Source organism: Heterodontus francisci, chromosome 18 (genome assembly GCF_036365525.1).
Source record: "Heterodontus francisci isolate sHetFra1 chromosome 18, sHetFra1.hap1, whole genome shotgun sequence".
NCBI classification, from domain to species: Eukaryota; Metazoa; Chordata; class Chondrichthyes; order Heterodontiformes; family Heterodontidae; genus Heterodontus; species Heterodontus francisci.
Window position 1 is genome coordinate 10503030 of NC_090388.1, and position 25207 is coordinate 10528236.

The window sequence follows — 25207 nt, forward strand, 5'->3', positions numbered from 1 at the left end:
GTAAAGGACGTCGAAAATTCCTTCCATCAAACTTGTGATGAACGGCTTTGTCCATTCCCCATTGATAAAATATTAAACTCTTGGATTTGGGTGGACAGGGCATCATTTCAAATTTTGCAGATGACACAAAGCTTGGAAATGTAGTAAACAGTGAGAAGTCCGGGAATGTAGACCAGCTCCCCACCTCCCCCACTCCCCACACCCAACACCCCCCAACAGACCCCCCACCCTCAATACCACCTCCCCACCCTCAACAGACCCCCCCACCCTCAATACCAGCTCCCCGCCCCCAACACCCCCACAACACCCTCCACCCCCAATACCACCTCCCCACCCTCAACAGACCCCCCCACCCTCAATACCACCTCCCCACCCCCAACACCCCCACAACACCCTCCACCCCCAATACCACCTCCCCACCCTCAACAGACCCCCCCACCCTCAATACCAGCTCCCCACCCCCAACACCCCCACAACACCCTCCACCCCCAATACCACCTCCCCACCCCCAACAGCCCCCCCCCACCCTCAATACCACCTCCCCACCCCCAACACCCTCAATACCACCTCCCCACACCCAACACCCTCAATACCACCTCCCCACCCCCACCTCGCCCATCACCCCCCCAAAACGCTCAGCCATAGACTGGAGTCTGAGAGTCCGGTGGATGTTGGGAGCCAAATGCTCGAGGGTTTTGCAGCTGCCAATTGCCATTTAAAGAAAGACTTTACCTGTATCACCACGATGGACATCACAATGCAGCCAATAACAGCTGTTTGTTGCTCAAGCAATGACTCAATCTTATTGTAGCAACCCTAAAACAGAGAGAGGTGCTGTTAGAATCTGTGCCTCACAGAATGATGACAACACTTTGCTAGGGGAGCAGAATACTGTAATATTGTGCACCTACCGACGCAAACCACTTGCTGGGACTGTGCTCTCCACAATCTTTGCTGTATTCGTCGCAACAGGAATCAGGAACAATATTACCACCCAGTAGTGTATCCCAGTCAGTAGCGTTATCAACACCACAGCACTGATACTGCGGGACACAGAGAGAGAGAGAAACACACATATCACTGTAATGGTACTGAACAGTGTACAGGCAGGCAAAGAGAGAGAGGCACTGAGAGAGAAAGAGAGCAAGAGAGAGAGACAGAGACAGAGACAGGTCGAGAGACAGACAGAGGCCAAGAGAGACAGAGAGAGGCCGAAGTCGAGAGAGAGAGGCAGAGAGAGAGAGAGAGGCAGAGAGAGAGAGAGAGAGGCAGAGAGAGAGGCAGAGAGGCAGAGAGGCAGAGAGAGAGAGAGAGAGAGAGAGAGAGAGAGAGAGAGAGAGAGAGAGAGAGAGAGAGAGAGAGAGAGAGAGAGAGAGAGAGAGAGAGAGAGAGAGAGAGAGAGGATGCTGAGAGAGAGCAGGGGGATGCTGAGAGAGAGCAGGGGGATGCTGAGAGGGGTGGGGAATGCTGAGAGGGGTGGGGAATGCTGAGAGGGGGAGGAAGGTAGATGAGGTGGAGAGTGTTGGATGGGGTATATTGTGTGTGTGAAAGGATGGGGAGTTAGATGGGGTACAGTCTGTGTCTGTATGTGGGGGGGAGGAATTGGATGGGGTACAGTGTGTGTGAGTGTGTGTGGGGAGTTAGATGGGATACAGTGTGTGTGTGTGAGAGACAGTGTGGTAGTTAGATTTAAGCAGGTTTACCTAAGAAAGGACATCATTGTATCAGAAACAGTTCAGAGAAGTTTCATTCAACTGATTCCTGGAATGAAGGAGTTCTCTTATGAGGAAAGGTTGAACAGGCTGGGCCTGTATCCACTGGAGTTAATGAGAACGTGAGGTGATCTTATTGAAACATGTGAGATCCTGAGGAGACTTGACAGGGTGGATGCTGGGAGGATGTTTCCACTTATGGGAGAGACTAGAAATAGGGAACACAATTTAAAAATAAGGGGTTGCCCATTTAAGACAGAGATGAGGAGAAATTTCTTCTTTCAGAGGGTCATTAGTCTGTGGAATTCTCTTCCCCAGAGAGTAGTGAAGGTTGGGTCATTGAATATTTTTAACACTGAGTTAGATAGATTCTTAATTGACAAGGGAGCTAAAGGTTTTAGTGGGTAGACAGAAAAGTAGAGTTGAGGCCACAAGCAGATCAGCCATGATCTTATCAAATGGCAGAACAGGCTAGAGGGGCCGAATGGCCCAATCCTGCTCCTAATTTGTAAGTTGGTGTGTATGTATAATGTAGGTCATTAGGGGGTGAATTTGGGATTGTGACTGCAGGGAAATTAAGGTTCTGGTTGGTCTGTTAAAATCTAAATGTTATTTCTCCTATTAGATAAGAAATCTATTAAACATGAAATATAAAAGTGCTTAAAATGTATCAGAAACTTCACTTTAATGTAAAAAAAAATCGAACATTTTCTCCGGGATGATGCCCCAGGCAAGCACTGGGTCGAGGAGTTGGATCGGGGTCAGGCATGAGGAAAGAGATGGGAGGAGTGGAGGAGGAGTGTGTTGATGAATCGTCCGCGGTATGAAACATTAGCGAGCGCAATCTGGGGAAGCCCTTCATTGATACGTACTTCTGTCTGAATAATGTTCCACGCGTTAGTCAGTCCAATATTCCCCTTTGATCCGTATAACTGCAGCCCAATCTTTAAATCCGCCCGCGCGTACTCTGCTACCTGTTAGAAAACAAGGAGAGCCAGCATTTCAGACAGAGACTGAGGCAATAAACAAGACACTATTCATAGTCACCTCCGCACACACAGCCTCCCTTCATTGCCCAGGCTATTGTTAGTCCCTCATTATGGGACCAGTTCATTGACCGCAATCGCAACATTCTCCATAAATACAGGATTTGAAACTAAGTAATAAGTAATCTATGTATAAAATACAAATTAAATCAACACCATTATTATCATATTGTTTTACAAAATATTAAGGGAGATTTTCCGGGCCCTCTGGGAGTGTGTTACACCGGGATTTCCTGGGCTGGGTGAAGTAGAGAGAGTGCCGCACAAGGGGCAGGTTTTTGCCAAGCCCCTGACATCGGGCTCCGTGGTGCACAGGCAGCTGACGCCATTGCAGATGACAGACAGCCCGTCACCTTCCATGTGACTGGAGGGGGGAGGGGGAGGGCTGCCCCGGCTATTTAAATGAGCCGCCACACGGGAGATCGCGGCAGCATTTTTTGAGCTGTTTCTTAAAAATCCAGCCCAGAGAGTGCGATGGGACTGTAACACTATCGGGTCCATTCTGTACCCACACTCCTTTCTAAAGAAACCTGATATCGAGAGGGCGGACAAAGGTTCATTGAATTTGTTCTAGTTTTACAAACCGCTTTCAACATGAAATCTTGCCAGTAGTCGAGTTTATTTTTGTTTGTATTGCTAATTCAATTCCTGACAACTCCAGAAGGATTTTTAGGCTACAAAACTGAATTATCCAACAGATTGAATCAATTGACTTGCAATTAAGAGTAAATAGGACTGCGACAGATAATTACGTTTAAAAAGTAGGACAAGTTGATTCAAGGAGATACAAGAATGATGAGTGACAGGATGTTACAATGAAGGGAGGGTGCCGTAACGAGGGGAGAGGGCCGCAATGTGGCGGGGTACCGTAATGTAGGGAGGGTGTTGTAATGAGGAGAGGTATCTTTTTTCCAATTCTGCCACATTTATGGGCTATTTCCTGGTATTGAGTACAATCCAATTTAAGAACCATTTAAAATACAGCTAGTGGTTCGTTGCCCCAGTGACTGAAAAGAACGTGTGGGGCCAGAATCAAATGTTAATTGAATCCGCCTTTACCTCACAGCCAGTCCCAACATCAATTAGATTTGTCCCAAGTGTCTTTAGACAGCAACAACCTTCAGGTCTGGTTTCCTTACTGATCCATTATTGATAGCAGTGTTAATGTGTCACCTCTAAATGAGCTTTCCCTTGAGACGCCTCTTTAATTTAGCCATTCCTCAAATTCTTTGGTTGGAATTCAGGATAGAGGGAATAGCTGCATGCACATGATATTGTGCAATACGGGGGAGGATGAGTTCAGCTGAGTGGCGGGGCTCTGCCTATGGCTCACTATCCAAGAATGCCTGTGAATGGATTAGGACAGCACAGGCATCAGGAACTCAAGCCTGCTGAGTTTGGATGAAGGCGTCGCTATCCTGTGCCTGAGTGAGACCTGGACCGCAGCCTGTTATTCTTTAGCCCTGCACAGTGGCTGGCTTGTCTTCTAGAGTGGTCCCAGCGGATTGGAAGTTAGCAAATGCAACCTTGCTATTCAAGAAAGGAGGGAGAGAGAAAAAAGGGAATGACAGACCAGTTAGCCTGATGCCAGACATCAGGAAAGTGCGAGAATCTATTATTAAGAATGTCTTAACAATGCACTTAGAAAATCGCAGTATGATCAGACAAAGTCAACATAGTTTTACAAAAGGGAAATCGTGTTTGGTAAATATATTAGAGTTTTTTCAGGATGCAACTAGTAGGGTAGATGAGGGGGAACCAGTAGATGTAGTATACTTGGAGTTCCAAAAGGCATTCAATAAGGTGCCTCACAAAAGATTAATAGGCAAGACAAAGGCTCATGGAGTTGGGGGTAATATATTAGCATGGATAGAGGATTGGTTAACTGACAGGAAGCAAAGAGTAGGGATAAATGGGGCATTTTCAAGTTGGCAGGCTGTAACTACTGGAGTGCCACAAGGATTGGTACCTCAGCTATTTACAATCTATATTAGTGACTTAGATAAGCAGACTGAGAGTAATGTATCTAAGTTTGCTGACAATACAAAACAAGATGGGAATGTAAGCTACAGGGAGAAGAGAGAGAGGCTGCAAAGAGATATAGACAGGCTAACTGAGTGGGCAACAAGATGGCAGATGGAATATAATGTGAGTAAGTGTGAGGTTATTCACTTTGGTAATAAGAATAAAAAAGAATATTTTTAAAAAGGTGTGAAACTTTTAAATGTTGATGTTTACAGAGACTTTGCAGTACTAAAATAAGGAACACAAAGTTAGCAAGCAATTAGAAAGGCAAATGGCATGTTGGCGTGACTTGCAAGGGGATTGGAGTACAAGAATAAGGAAGTCAAGCTACAATTGTACAGGGCTTTGGTGAGACCACACTTGGAGTTTTGGTCTCCATATCTAAGGATGGATATACTTGTCTTGGAGGCTGTGCAGCCAAGGTTCATTGGATTGGTTCCTGGGTTGAGAGGGTTGTCCTATGATGAAATGTCCTATGAAATTACAATCACCAGGGACGTGGTACTGACCAAACTGATGGAGCTGCGGGCTGACAAGTCCCCAGGGCCTGATGGACTTCATCCTAGGGTCCTAAAAGAGGTGGCTGATCAGGTATTAGATGCATTGGTGTTATATTTTCAAAATTCACTAGATTCTGGTAAGGTCCCATCAGACTGGAAAGACTGGTGTTAGAATCAATCATTGAGGAGGTTGTAGCAGGGCATTTAGAAAAACTCAAGGTAATCAGGAATAGTCAGCATGGGTTTTTTTGAAAGGGAAATCATGTTTAACCAATTTATTGGAGTTCTTTGAAGGAGTGACATGTGCCGTTGATTAAGGGGAGCCCGTTGATGTACTGGACTTGGATTTCCAGAAGGCATTTGACAAGATGTCACATAAAAGGTTATTGCGCAAAGTAGGAACTCATGGTGTAGGGGGTAATATATTAGCATGGATAGAAGATTGGCTGGCTGGCAGGCAGAAAACAGAGTATGCATAAATGGGTCCTTTTTTGAGGAGCCCTGGAGAGGTCTGTGTTGGGGCCTCAACTTTTTACAATTTATATCAATGACTTAGATGGGGGGAGCGATGGCATGGTAGCTGAATTTGCAGCTGACACAAAGATAGGTAAGAAAGTATGTTGTGAAGAGGACATAAGGAAGTTGCAGTCCATATAGATAGGTTGAGTGAGTGGGCAAAAATCTGGCAGAAGGAGTGTAATGTGGGAAAATGCAAAGTTGTTCACTTTGGCAGGAAGAATAAAAAAGCAGAGTATTACTTAAACGGAGAACAACTGCAGAATTCTGAGGTGCAGAGGGATCTAGGTGTTCTAGTGCATGAGTCACAAAAAGTTAGTATACAGGAACAGCAGTTAATAAAGAAGGCTAATGGAATGCGATCTCTTATTAAGAGAGGAATTGAAAATAAAAGTAAGGATGTTATGCTTCAGTTATACAGGGCATTGATGAGACCACATCTCGAATACTGTGTGCAGTTTTGGTCTCCTTATTTAAGGAGCGATGTAAATGCGTTGGAGGCGGATCAGAGGAGGTTTACTAGATTGATACCTGAAATGAGCGGGTTGTCTTATGAGGAAAGGTTGGACAGACTGGGCTTGTTTTCACTGGAGTTTAGAAGAGTGAGGGGAGACTTGATTGAAGTTTATAAGAGCCTGCACAGTCTTGACCAGGTAAATGTGGAAAGGATGTTTCTTCTTGTGGGTGAGTCCAGAACTAGGGGGCACTGTTTTAAAATTAGGGGTCGCCCTTTTAGGACAGAGATGAGGAGAAATTTTTTCTCAGACGGTTGTGCAACTTTGGAATTCTCTGCTCAGAAGGTGGTGGAGGCGGGGTCATTGAATATTTTTAAGGCAGAGGTAGATAGATTCTTGTTAGGCAAGGGAATCAAAGATTATTGGGGGTAAATGAGAGTTTGGAATTTGAAACCCAAACAGATCAGCCATGATCTTATTGAATGGCGGAGCAGGCTCGAGGGGCCGAAGACACTACTTCTGCTCCTTGATCATATGTTCGTATGAGAGACTGAGTAAATGGAGCCTCCATTCTCTGGAATTTATAAGAATGAGAGATGCTCCCATTGAAACATACAAGATTCTGAAGGGGTTTGACAGGGTAGACACTGAGAGGTTGTTTCCCCAGGCTGGGGAACCTAGAACACGGGGGCACAGTCTCAGGATAAGGGGTCGATCATTTAGGATGGAGATGAGGAGAAAATTCTCCTCATAATCTGGACAAATGTGAGGTAATACATTTTGGAAGGTCTAATACAGGTGGGAGGTATACAGTAAATGGCAGAACCCTTAGGAGTATTGACAGGCAGAGAGATCTGGGCGTACAGGTCCATAGGTCACTGAAAGTGGCAATGCAGGTGGATAAGGTAGTCAAGAAGGCATATGGCATGCTTGCCTTCATCGGTCGGGGCATAGAGTATAAAAATTGGCAAGTCATGTTGCAGCTGTACAGAACCTTAGTTAGGCCACACTTAGAATATTGCGTGCAATTCTGGTTGCCACACTACCAGAAGGACGTGGAGGCTTTGGAGAGGGTACAGAGGAGGTTTACCAGGATGTTGCCTGGTCTGGAGGGCATTAGCTACGAGGAGAGGTTGGAAAAACTCGGATTGTTTTCACTGGAACGACGGAGGTGGAGGGGCGACATGATAGAGGTTTACAAAGTTATGAGCGGCATGGACAGAGTGGATAGTCAGAAGCTTTTTCCCAGGGTGGAAGAGTCAGTTACTAGGGGACATAGGTTTAAGGTGAGAGGGGCAAAGTTTAGAGGGGATGCGCAGAGGGTGGTGAGTGCCTGGAACTTGCTGCCAGGGGAGGTGGTGGAAGCAGATACGATAGCGACGTTTAAGAGACATCTTGACAAATACATGAATAGGAAGGGAATAGAGGGATATGGGCCCTGGAAGTGCAGAAGGTGTTAATTTAGGCAGGCATCAAGATTGGCGCAGGCTTGGAGGGCCGAATGGCCTGTTCCTGTGCTGTTCTTTGTTCTTCACTCAAAGGGCTGTGAATCTTTGGAATTCTCTACCCAGAGGGTTGTGGATGCTCCATCGCTGAATATATTTAAGGCCGAGATAGACAGATTTTTGATCTCTCAGGGAATCAAGGAATATAGCGAGTGGGTGGGAAGTGGAGTTGAGGTAGACCATTAGCCATGATCATATTGAATGGTGGAGCAGACTCGAGGACTGAATGGTCTATTCCTGCTCCTATTTCTTATGTTCTGCACCTTCCCTTTCGTGGCCTGTCCCCAGAGTGTCCGAGTACACAAAACACTCGTGAGTCTGTGGAATGCATAAAGGATATAAAGCAGTGTGGGGTTTGCCGTAGAAGGGGTGCAGGGTGAGTGCCCCGTCACATGGTTTATTTTTAGAAACACAAGACCGTGTGTTCCCGGCTTAAGAGGAAGAGGCACTTTGTGGTTGTGAATAGAAATATGTTCTCTGGGTTGCGAGTCCAGTATGAAAAGCACTAGCTAAGAAACCTCTACAACAGCAATCTTATAGCCCACTCAGTTACATTTAGAACTTTTAAACTCCCTCTCCTCACCCTCCTCAATCCCATTTGGATGAACTGACCCAGACTTGCTTTGTGTGAGCTGAACAGCTAACTCACCAACTGGTTCATCGCCAGGTCATTGTGGGGTATCTGACCCCCCCCCCCCCCCCCCCCCCACCTCTGTCCCGGTACCCAGGTTTAGTGCTGCTAGTAAGGTTGTACAATCATTGACACTTTCCCCCAGTTATTGGAGAATTTTACATCTCTGGTCAAGGAGCATTAAATAACCTGGAACCGGCTCCAGTGTTCCCTAATGTGAGGTGACAAGTTAATCTGCTACAATCTGACTCTTTAACCAGAGTTTCTCATGCCTTGTACTGTAATAACTAATTCTCTGCATGTACTAAGTGGATTTGTTCATAAAATCTTCAGCTTGTGCCCATAACATTCCGGCATCCCATCGTCGTTCATTCTGTGCACAGGGAAATGGAATAAGTGCTTTAGTGTTCACTGTTGTTAGGAGATGAACTGTTTGTACATCTCGGTCACAATTTTGATGGTTGGTTGGGAATCTCAAACAGATGAATAAAACTAATCATCTCCTGTTTCAAAACTGAAATAGTTTGCAGGATTGCCTGTTTCAGGCAGCAGTTACCCTGCAGCTACAAAGGAAGAGGAGACAGGCATTGCAGGAATCTGCCAGGAGTGTGGTGCTCGCAAACCGGTTTTCAGTGCTGATACCGATAACGATAGAACCTCGGGGGAGTGCAATCTGGGATAGGTGGGAGGGGGAGAGCAGAGTGTGAGTGAGAGTGGGGAGAGTATGTGGCTGAGGGTGGGAAGAACGTGCATGATAGAGGGTTGGGGGATGTGCGTGACTGAAGTGAATTGTAGAAGTGTTTTGGGCGAGATTGTGAGATACTGGGATTCAGACATTCAACACTTAAAATCACAGCTCGGCAATTTTACTTGGACTCGCCAGGACGGAACTGAGTTACGTGCTGCGACGGCATAAATTCAGAAGTTTTATTAAAAGGATGCAGGGGAATGTGATGAGAGCAGAGAGCTCCAGCACCAGCAGTGGGGTGACAGGCTGAATGGCCTCCCTATGTGTTTAATCTCCGTGTTGTTGCTGACTGTTTGCTCAAAGTTTCCTCTCCCCTTTCAAAGAAAGAAATCTTTTTAAATTAGGCGCTGAGATTTACTGTATCTGTTTGGGGCGATCACAGTGAAATCCTTGAACTAAGGTTCAGGCCAATGTGTGAGAATGTGTGTTTTGCAGGAAACCACCTCCTCATCAGTTTAAACAGTTTGTCAGCTTGTTCCAGCTGGTTTGTGTGATTACTAATGGCAGTGAGGAGAAGGTCACAGGCTTTTAACAGGAGTGACTGATCCTCCTTTGGAGTCTGATTAGTCTGCACCATCTGGCGTATCAGATGGAATCAGCTTGTGGAACCCAGATTACAAGGACAGACTGAAATAGCTTCATTACCAACTGAACTAGAGGTTCTCACACAAACACGATGTAAGGAAATGAATCTTAGTTGTAGTTATTTAAATTTTTACAGCTATTTATATTGATGTAGTTTTCCTCACGTTTCAATTGACTGAAGAGTTTCACTCCCTGGCAGATTAAGATTATGACGTGAAGGGCCAATTTACCTTAGCAGAGAGATCAGTGACTAGGGGGCATAGATTTAAAGTGATTGGTAGAAAGATTAGAGGAGAGATGAGGAAGGGTTTTTTTCACTCAGAGGGTGGTGGGGGTCTGGAACTCACTGTCTGTAAAGGCAATAGGGGCAGAAACCGTCAACTCATTTACAAGTTCTCTGGAAATGGACCTCAAGTGCCGTAATCTGCAGGGCTACGGACCAAATGGTGGAAGGTGGGATCAGGCTGGGTGGCTCGGCTTTCGGCTGGCACAGACACGATGAGCCAAGTGGTCTCTTTCTGTGCCATAAACTTTCAATGAAATGGTTTCAAATATGTACAATTTTGTCCCACCCAAAATAAGACAAGTGTTCACCAATTCCACAGTCCCCATTACTCACAAGTTTAAGTGGCTTTTAAATATTATGGGGTTCTGGCACAAACCACGGTAACAGTATAGACACAAACCCCTATATGACGGGATCTCTCCCAATCAAAACAATCACAGTCCACAACAACCAATAGTAAGGTACAAGCTGAAAGCAGCACAGACAAACCAACAAGGGTTTCGCCACAGAAATATCTTTACTCTGTTTCTCCACAGATGCTGCCAGATCTGCTGAGTATTTCCAGCATTTTCTATTCTTATTTCAGATTTCCAGCATCCGCAGTATTTTGCTTTTATTCCCTTGTTAACTATTGGTTGTCTGCAAAGGGAGGAGAGCACAGAACAGGGAGTATCTGCTGAATGGAGTGGTGATGAGATTTTGGTAAGAGTGGGAATTTAGCGCAGAGAGAGAAGGAGGTGAGGAGGAGGCTAAAGTGTAGGACCTCGAAGATGGAGTAATCTCTTGATTGCTCCCAGTGCCAGGCGCTAGTGAGTAAAGGAATAGTAGGTTAAAACAGGTTAACATTCGGCTGGACAAATGGTGCAGGAGGGAGGATTTCGGATTCCTGGGGCATTGGGATCAGTTCTGGGGAGGAAGGGACATGTTCAAAATGGACAGGTTGTACCTCAACAGATCTGCATCGAATATCCTCGCAGGATGGTCAACTAATGCCATGGGGAAGGTTTAAATGAATTTGGCAGGAGATGGGCATAAGGATGAAATGTAAGAGAGGAGAAGCTAGATGCATAGAGGGCTGGGAGAGAAAAATAGCACTGGAGCAAATGGTTCAGAAATAGGAGGGATCAGACAGGGAGCAAAGGCAAGACCATCTAAGATGGGTTTGGAGTACCTGGGCGTAAATGCATGGAGCATGATAAATAAGGTTAGTGAGCTGCAGGCACAAGTCACCGCACGGGACTAAATTACAATGGCAAGAACAGAGACCTGGCTCAAAGAAGGGGAGGATTGAGAACATAATATTTCTGGCTAGAAGATAATCAGGAAAGATAGGGAAGGAAAAAGTAATGGTACATTGATCAACAAAACTATTACAACACTGGAGAGGAATGAGATAGTTGAGCGGCCAAAGACAGAGTCTATTTGGTTAGAATTAGGGAACATTAATACAAGCCATTAAATAGTGGGAAGGAGTTACGTGGAAGTCGAAGGTTCACTAGATTGGTCCCTGGGATGAGGGAGTTGTCCTATGATGAGAGACTAAGTAAATTGGGCCTGCATTCTCTGGTGTTTAGAAGAATGAGAGGTGATCTGTTTAAAACATGGGAAAGGAATTTTACGACCCCTCAACAAGCGGGCTGGTGGCAGGGTGGGGCTCTGTAAAAATCGAGTGGGAGGCAGGGAGGCTGTTACCAATGCCTTCCCGCCCTCACTACAATTTTAAGCGGGGTGGCGGCGGATAGAAACGGCCTGCCTGCCCCAGGCCAATCACGGCCCTTAAGTGGCCAATTAACGCAAAGGCGCCTAGACCACCACTAGGTGAAACCTGGCAGCCTTCTTGCAGCCTGGGGTGGTGGCCCTCCTGATCGGGCGCCTTGTGCCCCATGGAGGGTCACCCCAAAGCCCCAACCGCCCCCACCGCACAACACACCTCCCATCCTCCTAACCGAGCCCCCTCACCTCAACGGGGTTCGGCCGATTGTCCCAGCAAAGCCCAAAAACTTACCTGCTTTCCGGGGCTCTCCTTCCTCTTCCTTTTGATGGCTGGGTCTAGTCCCAGCAGTGGCCACCGCTTCCAATGCACGGTGGCAGCAGTGTGTACCATCTACAAGATGCACTGCAGTAACTTACCAAGGCTCCTTAGACAGCACCTTCCAAACCCACGACTTCTACCAAGAAGGACAAGGGCAGCACTACATGGGAACATCACCACCTGCAAGTTCCCCTCCAAGTCACACACCATCCTGACTTGGAACTATATCGCCGTTCCTTCACTGTCGCTGGGTCAATATCCTGGAACTCCCTCCCTAACAGCACTGTGGGTGTACCTACCCCACATGGACTGCAGCGGTTCAAGAAGGCAGCTCACCACCACCTTCTCAAGGGCAATTAGGGATGGGCAATAAATGCTGGCCTAGTCAGTGATGCCCACATCCCTGAATGAATAAAAAAAAGAGCAGCCAGCCTGCTGATCCCTATTAGGTGGGACTTCCTGCTTCGAGGAGGTGGAAGTCCCGCCCAAGACCAATTAAAGGCCCGTGCTGTGAAAAATCCTGGCCTGGGTCCCCAGGATTGGCAGAGGCGGGCTCGCCACTGAATTTTTGGCTGGAATTCCGGGCATATAAGGTTCTAAAGGGGCTGGATAGGGTAGAGACTGACAGATTATTTCCGCTGGTCGGGGAATCAAAAACACGGGGGCACAGTCGCAGCAAAAGGGGCCGATCATTTAGGACTGAGATGAGGAGAAATTACTTCACTCAAAGGGTTGTGAATCTTTGCAATTCTCTACCCCAGAGGGTTGTGGATGCTCCATTGTTGAATACATTTAAGGCTGGGATAAAATAGATTTTTGGTCTCTCAGGGAATCAAGGGGTATGGTGAGCAGGCGGGAATGTGGAGTTAAATCCTAAGAGCAGCCATGATCATATTGAATGGTGGAGCAGGCTAGATGGGCCATTTGGTCTACTCCTGTTATTTCTTGTGTTCTTGTGAATTGCAGAAAGATGCAAGAACCGAAGAGTAGTGATAATGGGATCTTAAGTTATCCTAATCTAGACTGAATTATCCTAATATAGACTGGGATACTAATAGTGTAAAGGGCAAAAAGGGCAGAGGAATTCCTGAAAGGTGTAGAGGAGAACTTTTCTTGATCAGTGTGTATCCAACCAAACAAGGAAGGGAGCAATGCTGGATCTAATTCTGGGGATAAAGTGGGATAAGTGAAGCATGTATCAGTGGGAGATACATTTGGTGAAGAGTGATCATAATATCAAGTTTAGAATAGTTTTGGAAAGGACAAAGTACAATCAAGTGTAAAAATACTTAACGGAAGAGGGTGAGTTGGAAAGGGATCAGGCCAGGCGGATTGGAATAAAAAAATGGCAGATTAATTAAACAGGAAAAGGTTCGGATGGAGAGTAGACACATTCCCATGACAGGGAAAGGAAGGGCATCCTAATCTAAAGCTCCCTGGATGACGAAAGGTATAGAGGTTAAAATGAGACCAAAAAAGGGGGCGCCCGACAATTGTAAGGTTAATAATATAGTAGAGAAATAAGCTGAATATAGAAAGTAAAGTAAAAGAAGATCCTAAAAAGACAATAAGAAGGGCAAAGAGAGAGTATGAAACGAGATTAGCGACTAACTTAAAAGGAAATCCAAAAATCTTTCATAAACATGCAAATAGTAAAAGGATTGTTAAAGGAAGGCTGGGACAGATTCAGGACCAAAAAGATCGTCGTATTGAAGCAGGAGACATGGCTGAGGTACGAAATGAATACTTTGCATCTGTTTTCATTAGAGAACGGGACGTAGCACTTAAAAAAGGAGGCAGTGATGATAATCCAGGACAAAATTAATTAGTACTTGGAAAAATGTAGGCAAATAAATAACAACCAGCATGGATTTTTTTTTTTTAGATAGTGTAAATAAAGAGAATTTGTTCCCAATGGATGAAGTGTCAATAACCAGAGGGCACAGAATCAGGTGATTGGCAAAGGAACCACAGGCAACCTGAGAAAGAACATTTTTATGCAATGAGTGGTAAGGATTTGGAATGCTCTGCCTGATAGGGCAGTGGATACAGATTCAATAGTAATGCTCAAAAGAGAATTGGATAACCTTTCGAAGAAGAAAATATTGCAGGGCTCTGGGGAAAGAGCGGGGGAGTGGGACTAACTTCAAAAGAGCTAGTGCAGATCTGATGGGCCGAATGGCCTCCTTCTGTGCTGTACTATTTTATGATTTTTCAATGAGGTCTTGGAGAGGGTGCAGAAATGATTTACTAAAATGGTGCCAGAGATGATGGACTTCAGTTATATGGAGAAACTGAAGAAGCTGGGGCTGCTCTCCTTGGAGCAGGCAAGGTAAAGAGGAGATTTGATAGAGGTCTTCAGAATAGCTTTGACAGAGTGGTGAAGAAGAAACTGTTTCCAGTGGCAGGAGGGCCATTAACTGGAGATGACCTATTTAAGGTGATTAACAAAAGTACCAGAAGCAACTCGAGAAACCTTTTTTTGTTTGCACAGCAAGTTGTTGTGATCTGGAACGCGCTGCTTGAAAGGGCGGTGGAAGCAGATTCAATAGTAACTTTCAAAAGGGAATTGGACCAATACTTGAAGGGGGAAAAAGTTATAAGGCTTTGGAGAACAAGCAAAGAAGTGAGACCTAATTGAATCCCAAAGAGCTGGCACATGTGTGAAGGGCCTCCTTCTGTGGCGCATTATTCTATGAGGGTCCTTGAGAGGGTGCAAAGGAGATTTATCAGAATGGTTCCAGGGATGAGGGATTTTAGCCACAAGGTTAGGTTGGAGAAGCTGGGATTGTTTTCCTTGGAGCAAAGGAGATTGAGGGGAGATTTGATAGAGGTGTACAAGGCTTAGATAAGGTCGACAAAGAAAACCTGTTCCCATTAGTTGATGATACAAGCACTAGGGAACACAGTTTGAAGGTTTTGGGCAAGAAATATGGGGGGTGGGGGGGGGGGTGCGGTGGCGGGGGAGTATGCGGCATGGTGATGTGAGGAAGAAATTCTTTTTATACGCAGCGAGTGGTAATGACCTGGAACTCGCTGTCTACGAGGGTGGTGGAAACAGAGACGATGTATGATTTCAAAAGGAAATTGGATGTGCACTTGAGAGAAATAAACTTGTAGGGCTACAGTGATCGAGCAGGGGAATGGGACTGACTGGATTGCTGTACAGAGAGCTGGCATGGACTTGATGGGCTGAATGGCCTCCTGTGTCGTTAAGACTGACTGTATGTTTCGACACATGCATCTACAGATACAGACTAACACACACATGCACCACAAGCAGGCACATATGGGTACACACATATGTAAACACACACACGCTGCTGTGTGCGTCAAGTCTACAGTTTTACTTTATTGGTGCATGCCATGTTTTGGGAATTATTTTGACCATTTTCTCACAGAATGGATTTGGAGTTGCTTTCAATTCACACTACTTTAGGGAGAAGGTGCTGAGATGAAAAATGATTAACATGCTAACTGGGAGTTATTTTCCCTGAGGCAGTGGATAATAAACAATTTACCAGTCTGTTTTCAGCATTGGCACAAATCTGTGCGGCACGTTGGGATGCCCTGAGAATGTGATCAGACATGGGCTACATTCTTGGATTTTATATTCTACTTAAATTAACCACCACCCATTTCTCCCTGTAGGTGGACCTTGTGAGCCTTATGATGCGGAATGTGCTATTCCCTGTCCAATATCCAAGTCAACAATAGTTAGACCCCTTGGTTACATGAAGAATTCTTGCCACTGTATACAAGTTTTCCACTAGATGTCACATGACCTCCTAGTATCAGAGACAGAAGCTATTAACTAACATAATTTATTTAATATGGAACTGGTAAATGAACATTACACAGTATAGAACTCAATGTTGCAGCAATTGCAAACTCTCCTATTCACCATTGACATCAAAACAACCAAGGTACTTCCCTGCACTGTTTCAATATAACTGGATCCCTGAAAGTGACTTCATGAATGTTCACTGGCTCCAGACTGTGGCCTGCTCACGCATGATATACCATTCCCATTCACTCTGCACTGAAACAAAGCCCAGTCACAAACCACTGAATTTCCCAAAATTATATCCAGTGCTTCATTAGTGTTTGTTGGTTGCAGTAGATGTTTGTCACACAGTTGAAACATCTGTGATAGTTGTTTATTAATATCTTGACCAGGCAGCTGTCAATTGGGTTAAAACTATGAAGGGGCGCAAAATAGCAATTCTACAGCTATAAACCCCACTGATATCCTTGGTTCAGCTTTCCATTGACTTCAATACTCAGGCAGAACAGGCGTGCAACTGGTGGGGGAGTAGAACGCATGAGGGTGTACAAAGGGCGAGACTGCACAATGGGTAGGGACGGTCAAATAGTGGGTATATAGCAAGCATCTGATCTGCTACCTCCCACTTTGCACTGCTACCAATGTTGAATTTTACCCACAATCTGTCTGCATTTAATCAACAGCAGGTGAAAGGTAGCTTTTCCGTGAATAGGTAGCTTCCGTGAAGCAGTCATTTTTCATGGACTCAGTAACACTACACCACTTCCACCCGTGCTGGTAAGCATCTGAATTCAATTCACCTACGCACTGATCATTCACACTGAGGACTTGCAGAACCAACTGGCCCTGAGGTGTGAATATTGGGCAGACCGCACTGTCAATTCCACCAGTTTGCAGAAACATCTAACACTGACTGATCCAATCTGTGTTTGGGCACAGTAACAGTAATAAGGAGTCTAATCAACAGCATAGCAGAAAGAATTCAAATCTGTAAAAAAAAAAATGCCTCTTTGACTATCATTTTCAAACTGCTTAATTTGCACAACTGGATATTTCATATTTTTTCCAAACAGCAACAATTTTTTTATTAATGGCAGCATCTTGTCCACGTGTGTGTGTGTGTCTCTTTCTCTTGCTGACTGTGTGTGTGTGTGTGTGTGTGTGTGTGTCTCTTTCTCTCTCGGAGTGTGTGTGTGTGTGCGTGCATGTGCATCTCTGTCTGACACTGTGTATCTGCGTGTCTCTGTCTGACTGTGTGTGTGTGTGTGTGTGTGTGTGTGTGTATATGTGTGTGTGCGTGTGTCTCTTTCTCTCTCCGAGTGTGTGTGTGTGTCTTTTGCTGACTGTGTGTGTGTGTGTCTCTTTCTCTCTTGGAGTGTGTGTGTGTGTGCATGTGCATCTCTGTCTGACACTCTGTGTGTGTGTCTGCATGTCTCTGTCTGAGTGTGTGTGTGTGTGTCTCTTTCTCTCTTGGAGTGTGTGTGTGTGTGTCTCTTTCTCTCTTGGAGTGTGTGTGTGTGTGTCTCTTTCTCTCTTGGAGTGTGTGTGTGTGTGCATGTGCATCTCTGTCTGACACTGTGTGTGTGTCTGCATGTCTCTGTCTGAGTGTGTGTGTGTGTGTGTGTGTGTGTGTGTGTGTGTGTGTGTGTGTGTGTGTGTGTGTGTGTGTGTGTGTGTGTGTGTGTGTGTCTCTTTCTCTCTGAGTGAGTGTGTGTGTGTGTCTTTCTCTTGCTGACTGTGTGTGTGTGTGTGTGTGTGTGTGTGTGTGTGTGTGTGTGTGTGTGTCTCTGTCTGACTGTGTGTGTGCGTGCGCGTGTGTCTCTGGCTCTTTCTCTGTGTCTGTGTCTTCCATCCTTGCAGAACTCCCCACTGTTCATGCATCAACTAGATCTGAATGAACTGTTGAATTATTAAAGGAATATCTCTGCTCCAATGTAAGGCTCAAGATGTATTATGAAGTCAGCATTAAGCCATAATGGTCCAGTGTTCAAAACAGTTCTCAAGCCCCAGAGAGGATGGGGTGATGTTTTTTCCCATCTGGAGGGCAGTCAATGCAACATCTGAACACTCACTTAGCACAACAAATTTTTCATGTGATTTACTAATTTAAATCACTGAACATTCTAGTAAGAAGCTTTTGACAAGGCAGAAATACTGTGCATCAATACATCCGCGAGGAGTCAAGGACAGAATCTATTTGATTAGAGCCAAGAAACAATCGAGCTACGATGACATTCCTGAGTGTATTATCAAAACCACCAACTAGTGGGAAAGATAGTGAGGAACAAATTTGCAAGGAAATTACAGAGAGGTGCAAAAACTATAGAGTAGTTACAATGCGGGACTTTAATTATCCCGATATAGACTGGGATAGTAATAGTGTAAAGGGCAGGGACGGGGAAAAGTTTCTGAAGTGTGATCAGGAGAATTTTCCAGATCAGTATGTTTCTGGCCCAATGAGGCAGCAGCCATTGCTGGATCTGGTTCTGGGGAATGTGGTGGGTCAAGTAGATCAGGTGTCAATAGGGGAACATTTAAGGGACAGTGATCACAATATCATACGGCTATGGAGCAATCCAGGGTAAAAATAATTAATTGGAGGTGGGCCAATTTCCATGGGGTGAGAACAGATCTGACCCAGGTAAAGTGGAATCAAAGATTGGAAGGCAAAACTGTAACGGAACAATGGGCTTCTGTTAAAGAAGAGATAATTCAGGTAGAGTTAATATATCCCTATCCTGCTGTTAGTATACTCACTCTTATAGTTAGTATTCTGGGTATACCGATTCCCATAGTTAGCAAACCCAACACAAAGTCAGTAAACCCTTACAGTTAGGATGTCTAACTTTTGTATAGATAGTATACCAACACTTGAAGATAATCTATCTAGTGGGGAGTTTAGTTAGTACATTCAATTCTTGTCATCAATATATTTTAATACAGCCAATTATTGTGGTTAGTATATTTGACTCCTGTAGGTGGGAGGGCATGTTGTGATGAGGACATAAGGAATCTGCAAGGGGATATAGATAGGTTGAGTGAGTGGGCAAAAACTTGGCAGATGGAGTTTAATGTAGGAAAGTGGGAGGTCATGTACTTTGGTAGGAAGAATCAAAAGGCAGACTATTATTTAAATAGAGAGAGACTTCAAAAAAGTGCAGCACAGAGGGATCTGGGTGTTCTTGTGCATGAAACACAAAAAGTTAGCATGCAGGTGCAGCAAATAATTAAGAAGGCAAATGGAATTTTGGCCTTTATTGCTAGGGGGTTGGAGTTTAAAAATAGGGAAGTCTTGTTACAGCTGTACAGGGTGTTGGTGAGGCTACACCTGGAGTACTGTATACAGTTTTGGTCCCTGTATTTAAGAAAGGATATATTGGCATTGGAGGCAGTTCAAAAGAGATTCACTAGGCTGATTCCTGGGATGAAGGGTTTGTCTTATCAAGAATGACTAAACGGGTTAGGCCTTTATTCATTGGAGTTTAGAAGAATGAGGGGTGATCTTATTGAAATGTACAAGATTCTGAGGGGGCTTGACAGGGTAGATGTTGAGAAGATGTTTCCACTACAGAGGGAATCTCGAACTAGGGGACATAGTTACAGAATTTAAAACTAAGATGCGAAGGAATTTCTTCTCTGAGGTTAGGGAATGTCTGGAATTCTCTACCCCAGAGAGTTGTGGAGGCTAGATCACTGAAAGTATTTAAAGAGGAGGTAGATACATTTTTGAAATATCGGGGAACTGAGGGCTATGAGGAGCTGGCACAAAACAGGAGTTGAGGTCTAGGGCAGATCAGCCATGATCTTATTGAATGGCGGGGCAGGCTTGTGGGGCCGAATGGCCTACTCCTGCTCCTATTTCTTATGTTCTATGTTCTTATATATTGGCTATTACAGTTAGTGTACCTGATTGGTTTTCACTTCTTGTATCCTATAAAGCACCTGCAGCTGCCTGTTCTGATGAAGAGTTCACCTGTAAAGTTAAGCTGCCTTTTGCCGATAAATCTGCAGTGTATTTCCAGTTTTATGAACAGGATTCAGATTACTCCATGGACCAAGATGTCAAGCAATGAGGCAGACACTTACCTCTGTCCTATACACAAAGAACAGGATGACAAGTATCAACTCCATGAAGAAAATGATCAACAGCACAATGAAAAACTGGAACAGAAAGGAGAGGGCCCATTATTCAACCAGCCAGGAGCTTGGAATTCTGTAAATCAAACACTTCAATCATCATTTATAACCATTTAGGAAACGCAAATCATTTTGCTGGATATTCAGACAGGTTCAGAAAGAATAAACAGCATTTGCCTTGACATAGCATCTCTCAGGCCATTGTGCAGCACTTCACATAAATGACATATTTATGAGGTGCCGTCGTGGGCGAACTGTTAACTTTTATGCACAGCAGGATCCCACAAACAGCAATGAGATGAATGTCTAGTTATTTTCCAGTTGCTGGTACTGCTGCAGGATGCACTGAAGAAACTCACACTGGCACCTCCAGCTGGGAAGGGCAAGAGCAGCAAAATCCGGAGATTGTTACCTCCAAGTTTCCCTCCAAGCCACCATGCTGACTTGGAACTATATGGCCATTCCTTCACTGTCGCTGGGTCAAAATCCTGGAACTCCCTCCCTAACAGCACTGTGGGTGTACCTACCCCACATGGACTGCAGCGGTTCAAGGCAGCTCACCACCACCTTCTCAAGGGCAATTAGGGATGGGCAATAAATGCTGGCCTGGCCAGTGACACCACATTCCAAGGAGAAAACTGCAGGAAGAGGGAAGGGCATTGTCCATCCACAGAAAGGGATGGTTTTCCTTTGGGTTACGCTCAAAGTATCAGAAATAGAATAAGGGATCAGTTACCGTGTTGGGATCATGTTATAGATCACTGACTGGGTCGTGGAAAAGAGATCAAGCAGATCTGAGGTCTGTGTAAGAGTTTGCAGTAGAGAAAAAAGTCACAAATAGTACTATAGGTTTTATAAACAGTGGCACAGAGCACATAAGCACAGAGGTTATGCTAAACCTAATCATTGGTTAGGCCACAGTTGGATTACCGTGTCCAGTTTTGGGCTCCTCACTACAAGGTTGTAAAGGCCTTGGAAAGGGTGCAGAAGAGAGTCACTGAGATAATCCCACTATCTCATAGTTGAGAAGAGATAGTGGAACTAGGATTCTTTCCAATACAACACAGAAAGGTAATTGCCATGGAAATCTGTACTGAGCATTTGTTAGATACTTACCGTTTAAAAATAAACACAGAATGAAAAAGGAAATTGCATTCTGTACAAAGTTCGAAGTTGTAGTGAGACTACGAGCAGGATTTTGTGTTTGGGGTTGGGAGCCCGATGTTGGGGTCATATACAGGTCACGACCCCGCATTGTGTTGGGAGCAACAAATCTACATGGATTTTGCCTGGATTGGCTAATTAGTGGCCAGAGGGCACGCTTGACGTTCAATTAAGAGCAGCAGGTGGGCTCTTGAAGCTGGAGGACCAATAGGAGACCCTCCAGCACTGAAGGACCTGCAGTCTGCTGTCGCAGGTAAGGGAGAGAGAGGCGCCTCCATCTTGATGCACCCACTCAGCAACTTTAAAAAATTTGAAATAAAAAAAGTGGCCACAGCTGCTGGACCATCATTGTGGAGAGGGAGCCCCTCCACAGGGTGGCCCACGGCCACAGCTGCTGGACCATCATTGTGGAGAGGGAGCCCCTCCACAGGGTGGCCCACGGCCACAGCTGCTGGACCATCATTGTGGAGAGGGAGCCCCTCCACAGGGTGGCCCACGGCCACAGCTGCTGGACCATCATTGTGGAGAGGGAGCCCCTCCACAGGGTGGCCCACGGCCACAGCTGTGGCCAGGTAGGCTGGGGGAGCTTTAAAGGCTGCCTGCAGTGTCAATCCCTGGTTTGCCACTTGGGGGTGGGGTTGGGGGGGCGGCGGTCACAGGCCGACTGGATAATTCCACTCAGCCTCTGATCGTTGGTATTAATTGGCTTCTTAATAAGCTTAACAAACTGGTTGCCATTTGTGGGCAGGTAACTATTGCAGCCTCCAAGAAAATGGCTTGCGGGTGGGATGGAGCTGTTAAACTGGCAATGCCAGCCTGCACCGTAAAATATGCACCTGCCAAGGCGCCTCTGCTCGCACTTCCAAATCGGGGCGAAATTCCTGCTCTACATTTCTGTTCTAGCCAGCACAAGCTCCACGTTTATTGATGCCAAATCTGACCGCAGGTTTTCACAGATTAACTTAATTCACAAAGCGAAAAGCTTGCTTCATGTGTGTCGATGAGACAGCCCCTCTGTGAATGGTCTGGTCATAGGCAGCTGTGAGCAGGAGTTGGGGTATTGAACAGCAAGACTGTACAATGCTGTACACAACCTTACACTTGTATTCACAATAGAAGCCAGTAAAAAGTCTATATATAATACACACTATTACCTGCGGGTATGAAATACTGTCACTCACTCACTCACACTCGCTGGATATTGTCACTCACACTTAAAAGGAGGCACTTGTTTTCCTTGATGGCACCCAGACATCCCAGAAATCCAACCACCATCACAATGGTCCCAATGGCAATGAGCAGGTTGGCAGCTGACAGCGAAGGCAGGCTCGGCGCTAAGGTGGCAAAGCTGCCCTGTGTTGCTGACAGCCATATTCCCACTCCCAGGAGTCCGCAGCCACAGAGCTGGAAGAGAGAAGTGAATATAAATAATATGCAGAAGTAAAAAAACACTGGATCACTGAGTGAACACAAGAAAGACTTGCATTTATATAGCGCCTTTCACAACTACTCGATGACCCAAAGCACTTTACAGCCAATGAAGTACTTCTGAAGTATAGTCACTGCAGGAAACACAGCAGCCAATTTGCACACAGCAATCTCCCACCAAACGCAAAGTGATAATGAGCAGTAATCTGTTTTTGTGATATTGATTGTGGAGTAAATATTGACCAGGGCACAGGGGAGATCACCCCTGCTCTTCTTCAAAACAATAGCCGTGGGCTCTTTTACATCCACCCGAGAGGGCGGACAGGGCATCAGTTTAATGTCTCGTCTAAATGATGAACCTCCAGCAGTGCAGTGCTCCCTCAGTACTACACTGGACTGTCAACTTAGATTGTTGTGCTGAAGTCCTGGAGTGGCACTTGAACCCACAACCTTCTGACTCAAACACAAGAGTGTTACCAACTAAGCCACAGCTGACAACAGTTATTCTAGTGGCTCTGTTAATAAAGGGGGAGCAAATGTCGGGGAAATGCAGAATAATTAGACTGGAAGGCAGCAATGCTGACATCTCCTGATGCTGGTGATCAAGTTAATGAATAGCAGGCAATGATAATGCAAATGATAAATGGACGAAACAGATGGAAAGGCAGGTTTTCTCTGGCCCACAGTAACATTCCAGCAACGATCTGCAGAGGGAAGCCTGTGTGCTATTTTAATGGAAACTGGGTGAATGAAAATTTTAACACACATTATTTTAGGCACGAGTCACTTTTCAGAAACTGAATGTGTCTCAGTTTAACTGCAGTGACTATTTTCCGCTGCTGTGGAATATTTAAATCGCAAACGTTTTACTGACTTCCGTTCCATGCATTATTTCAATTTGTACATCCATCTTTTAACTTTTTCAATATCAAATCATTTTACGTTCTGGGTTATGTATCATCAAAACATGTTAAAAGTTAAATAATATCAGATTAAACATAGAATTACAAGCATTACCCCCAGACTGTTAATATAAGTAGAACTCTCTCCCCCAAAAGGCTGCAGATGCAGAGAGTCAATTAAAATTTTCAAGCCTGAGATTGAGAGTTTTGTTAAGGGTAAATGGAGATAGGATACAGATCAGTCCTGATCAAACTGAATAATGGAACAGGCTCAAGGGGCTGAATGGCCTCATGTTCCTATGATCTTATAACCAGTGAATATAAAACTGGGACCAATAATCTGAAGTGGATGGTAAGATAAAAAGGTAAATACTATTTTCATGAATATTAGTTAAAATGGGTTAACATTTTAAGCACTTTTTGAAACATTTAATATACTGTATAATTTTAGAGACAGCCATGCTGATCATTACAGAATTACATCTCATCAACAACACAAAGGCCACTCTCGTCAACTATTATTTTTATATTCATTCACGGGATGTGGGCATCGCTGGCTAGGTCAGCACTTATCGCCCATCCCTAATTGCCCTTGAGAAGGTGGTGGTGTGTCACCTTCTTGAACTACTGCAGTCCATGTGGGGTTAGGTAAACCCACAATGCTATTAGGGAGGGAGTTCCAGGATTTTGACCCAGCGACAGTGAAGGAACGGCGATATAGTTCCAAGTCAGGATGGTGTGTGACTTGGAGGGGAACTTGCAGGTGGTGGTGTTCCCATGCATCTGTTGCCCTTGTCCTTCTAGTTGGTAGATGTTGGGGGTTTGGAAGGTGCTGTCTAAGGAGCCTTGGTGCGTTGCTGCAGTGCATCTTGTAGATGGTACACACTGCTGCCACTGTGCGTCGGTGGTGGGGAGTGAATGTTTGTAGATGGGGTGCCAATCAAGCGGGCTGCTTTGTCCTGGATGGTGTCGAGCTTCTTGAGTGTTGTTGGAACTGCACCCATCCAGGCAAGTGGAGAGTATTCCATCACATTCCTGACATGTGACTTGTAGATGGTGGACAGGCTTTGGGCAGTCAGGAGGTGAGTTACTCGCTGCAGAATTCCCAGCCTCTGACCTGCTCATGTAGCCACAGTATTAATATGGCTGGTCCATGCCAGTGTTTGCTCCACACGAGCCTCCTCTCACCTCTCTTCATCTCACTCTATCAGCATATCCTTCTATTCCTTTCACATTCATGTGTGTATCTTGCTTCCCCTTAAATGCGTCTGTGCTACTCGCCTCAACAATTTCATGTGGTAGTGAGTTCCACATTCTCACCACCCTTTGGGTAAAGAATTTTCTCCTGAATTCCCTATTTGATTTATTTGAGACTATCTTATATTTATGGCCCCTAGTTTGGATTCCCCCACAAGTGGAACCCTCTTCTCGATGTCTCCGCTATCAAACTTTTTCATAACTTTACAGACCTCTAGCAAGTCACCTCTCAGTCTTCTGCTTTCTAGAGACAAAAATCCCAGCCTGTTCAATCTTTCCTGATAGCTACAGCCTCTCAGTTCTGGTATCCCTGTAAATTGTTTTTGCTCCTTTGCCAGTGCCTCTATATCCTTTTTATAATACGGAGACTAGAGCTGTTCACAGTGCTCCAAATGTGGTCTAACCTAAGTTCGATACATGTTTAACATAACTTCACCGTGAAACATTGGCTCCAATATTGATTGGGGTGAGTTCTGTGAGTGTGAGGGAGG

At 45.1% G+C, this 25207-nt stretch overlaps 1 protein-coding gene across 9 annotated transcripts in view; it reads right to left on the reverse strand.

The window, feature by feature from the left end:
• The window catches only part of tspan9a (tetraspanin 9a), a 233536-nt gene that overhangs the window by 14273 nt on the left and 194056 nt on the right, over positions 1-25207 (reverse strand). For all 9 annotated transcript variants that reach the window (XM_068050232.1, XM_068050233.1, XM_068050234.1 and 6 more), the window contains 5 exons: positions 22342-22533; positions 19915-19989; positions 2585-2686; positions 912-1043; positions 733-816 (listed from right to left, as the gene is read on the reverse strand). In XM_068050232.1, the coding sequence (XP_067906333.1) occupies positions 733-816; positions 912-1043; positions 2585-2686; positions 19915-19989; positions 22342-22533 (585 nt within the window). The remainder of the gene's footprint in view (positions 1-732; positions 817-911; positions 1044-2584; positions 2687-19914; positions 19990-22341; positions 22534-25207) is intronic.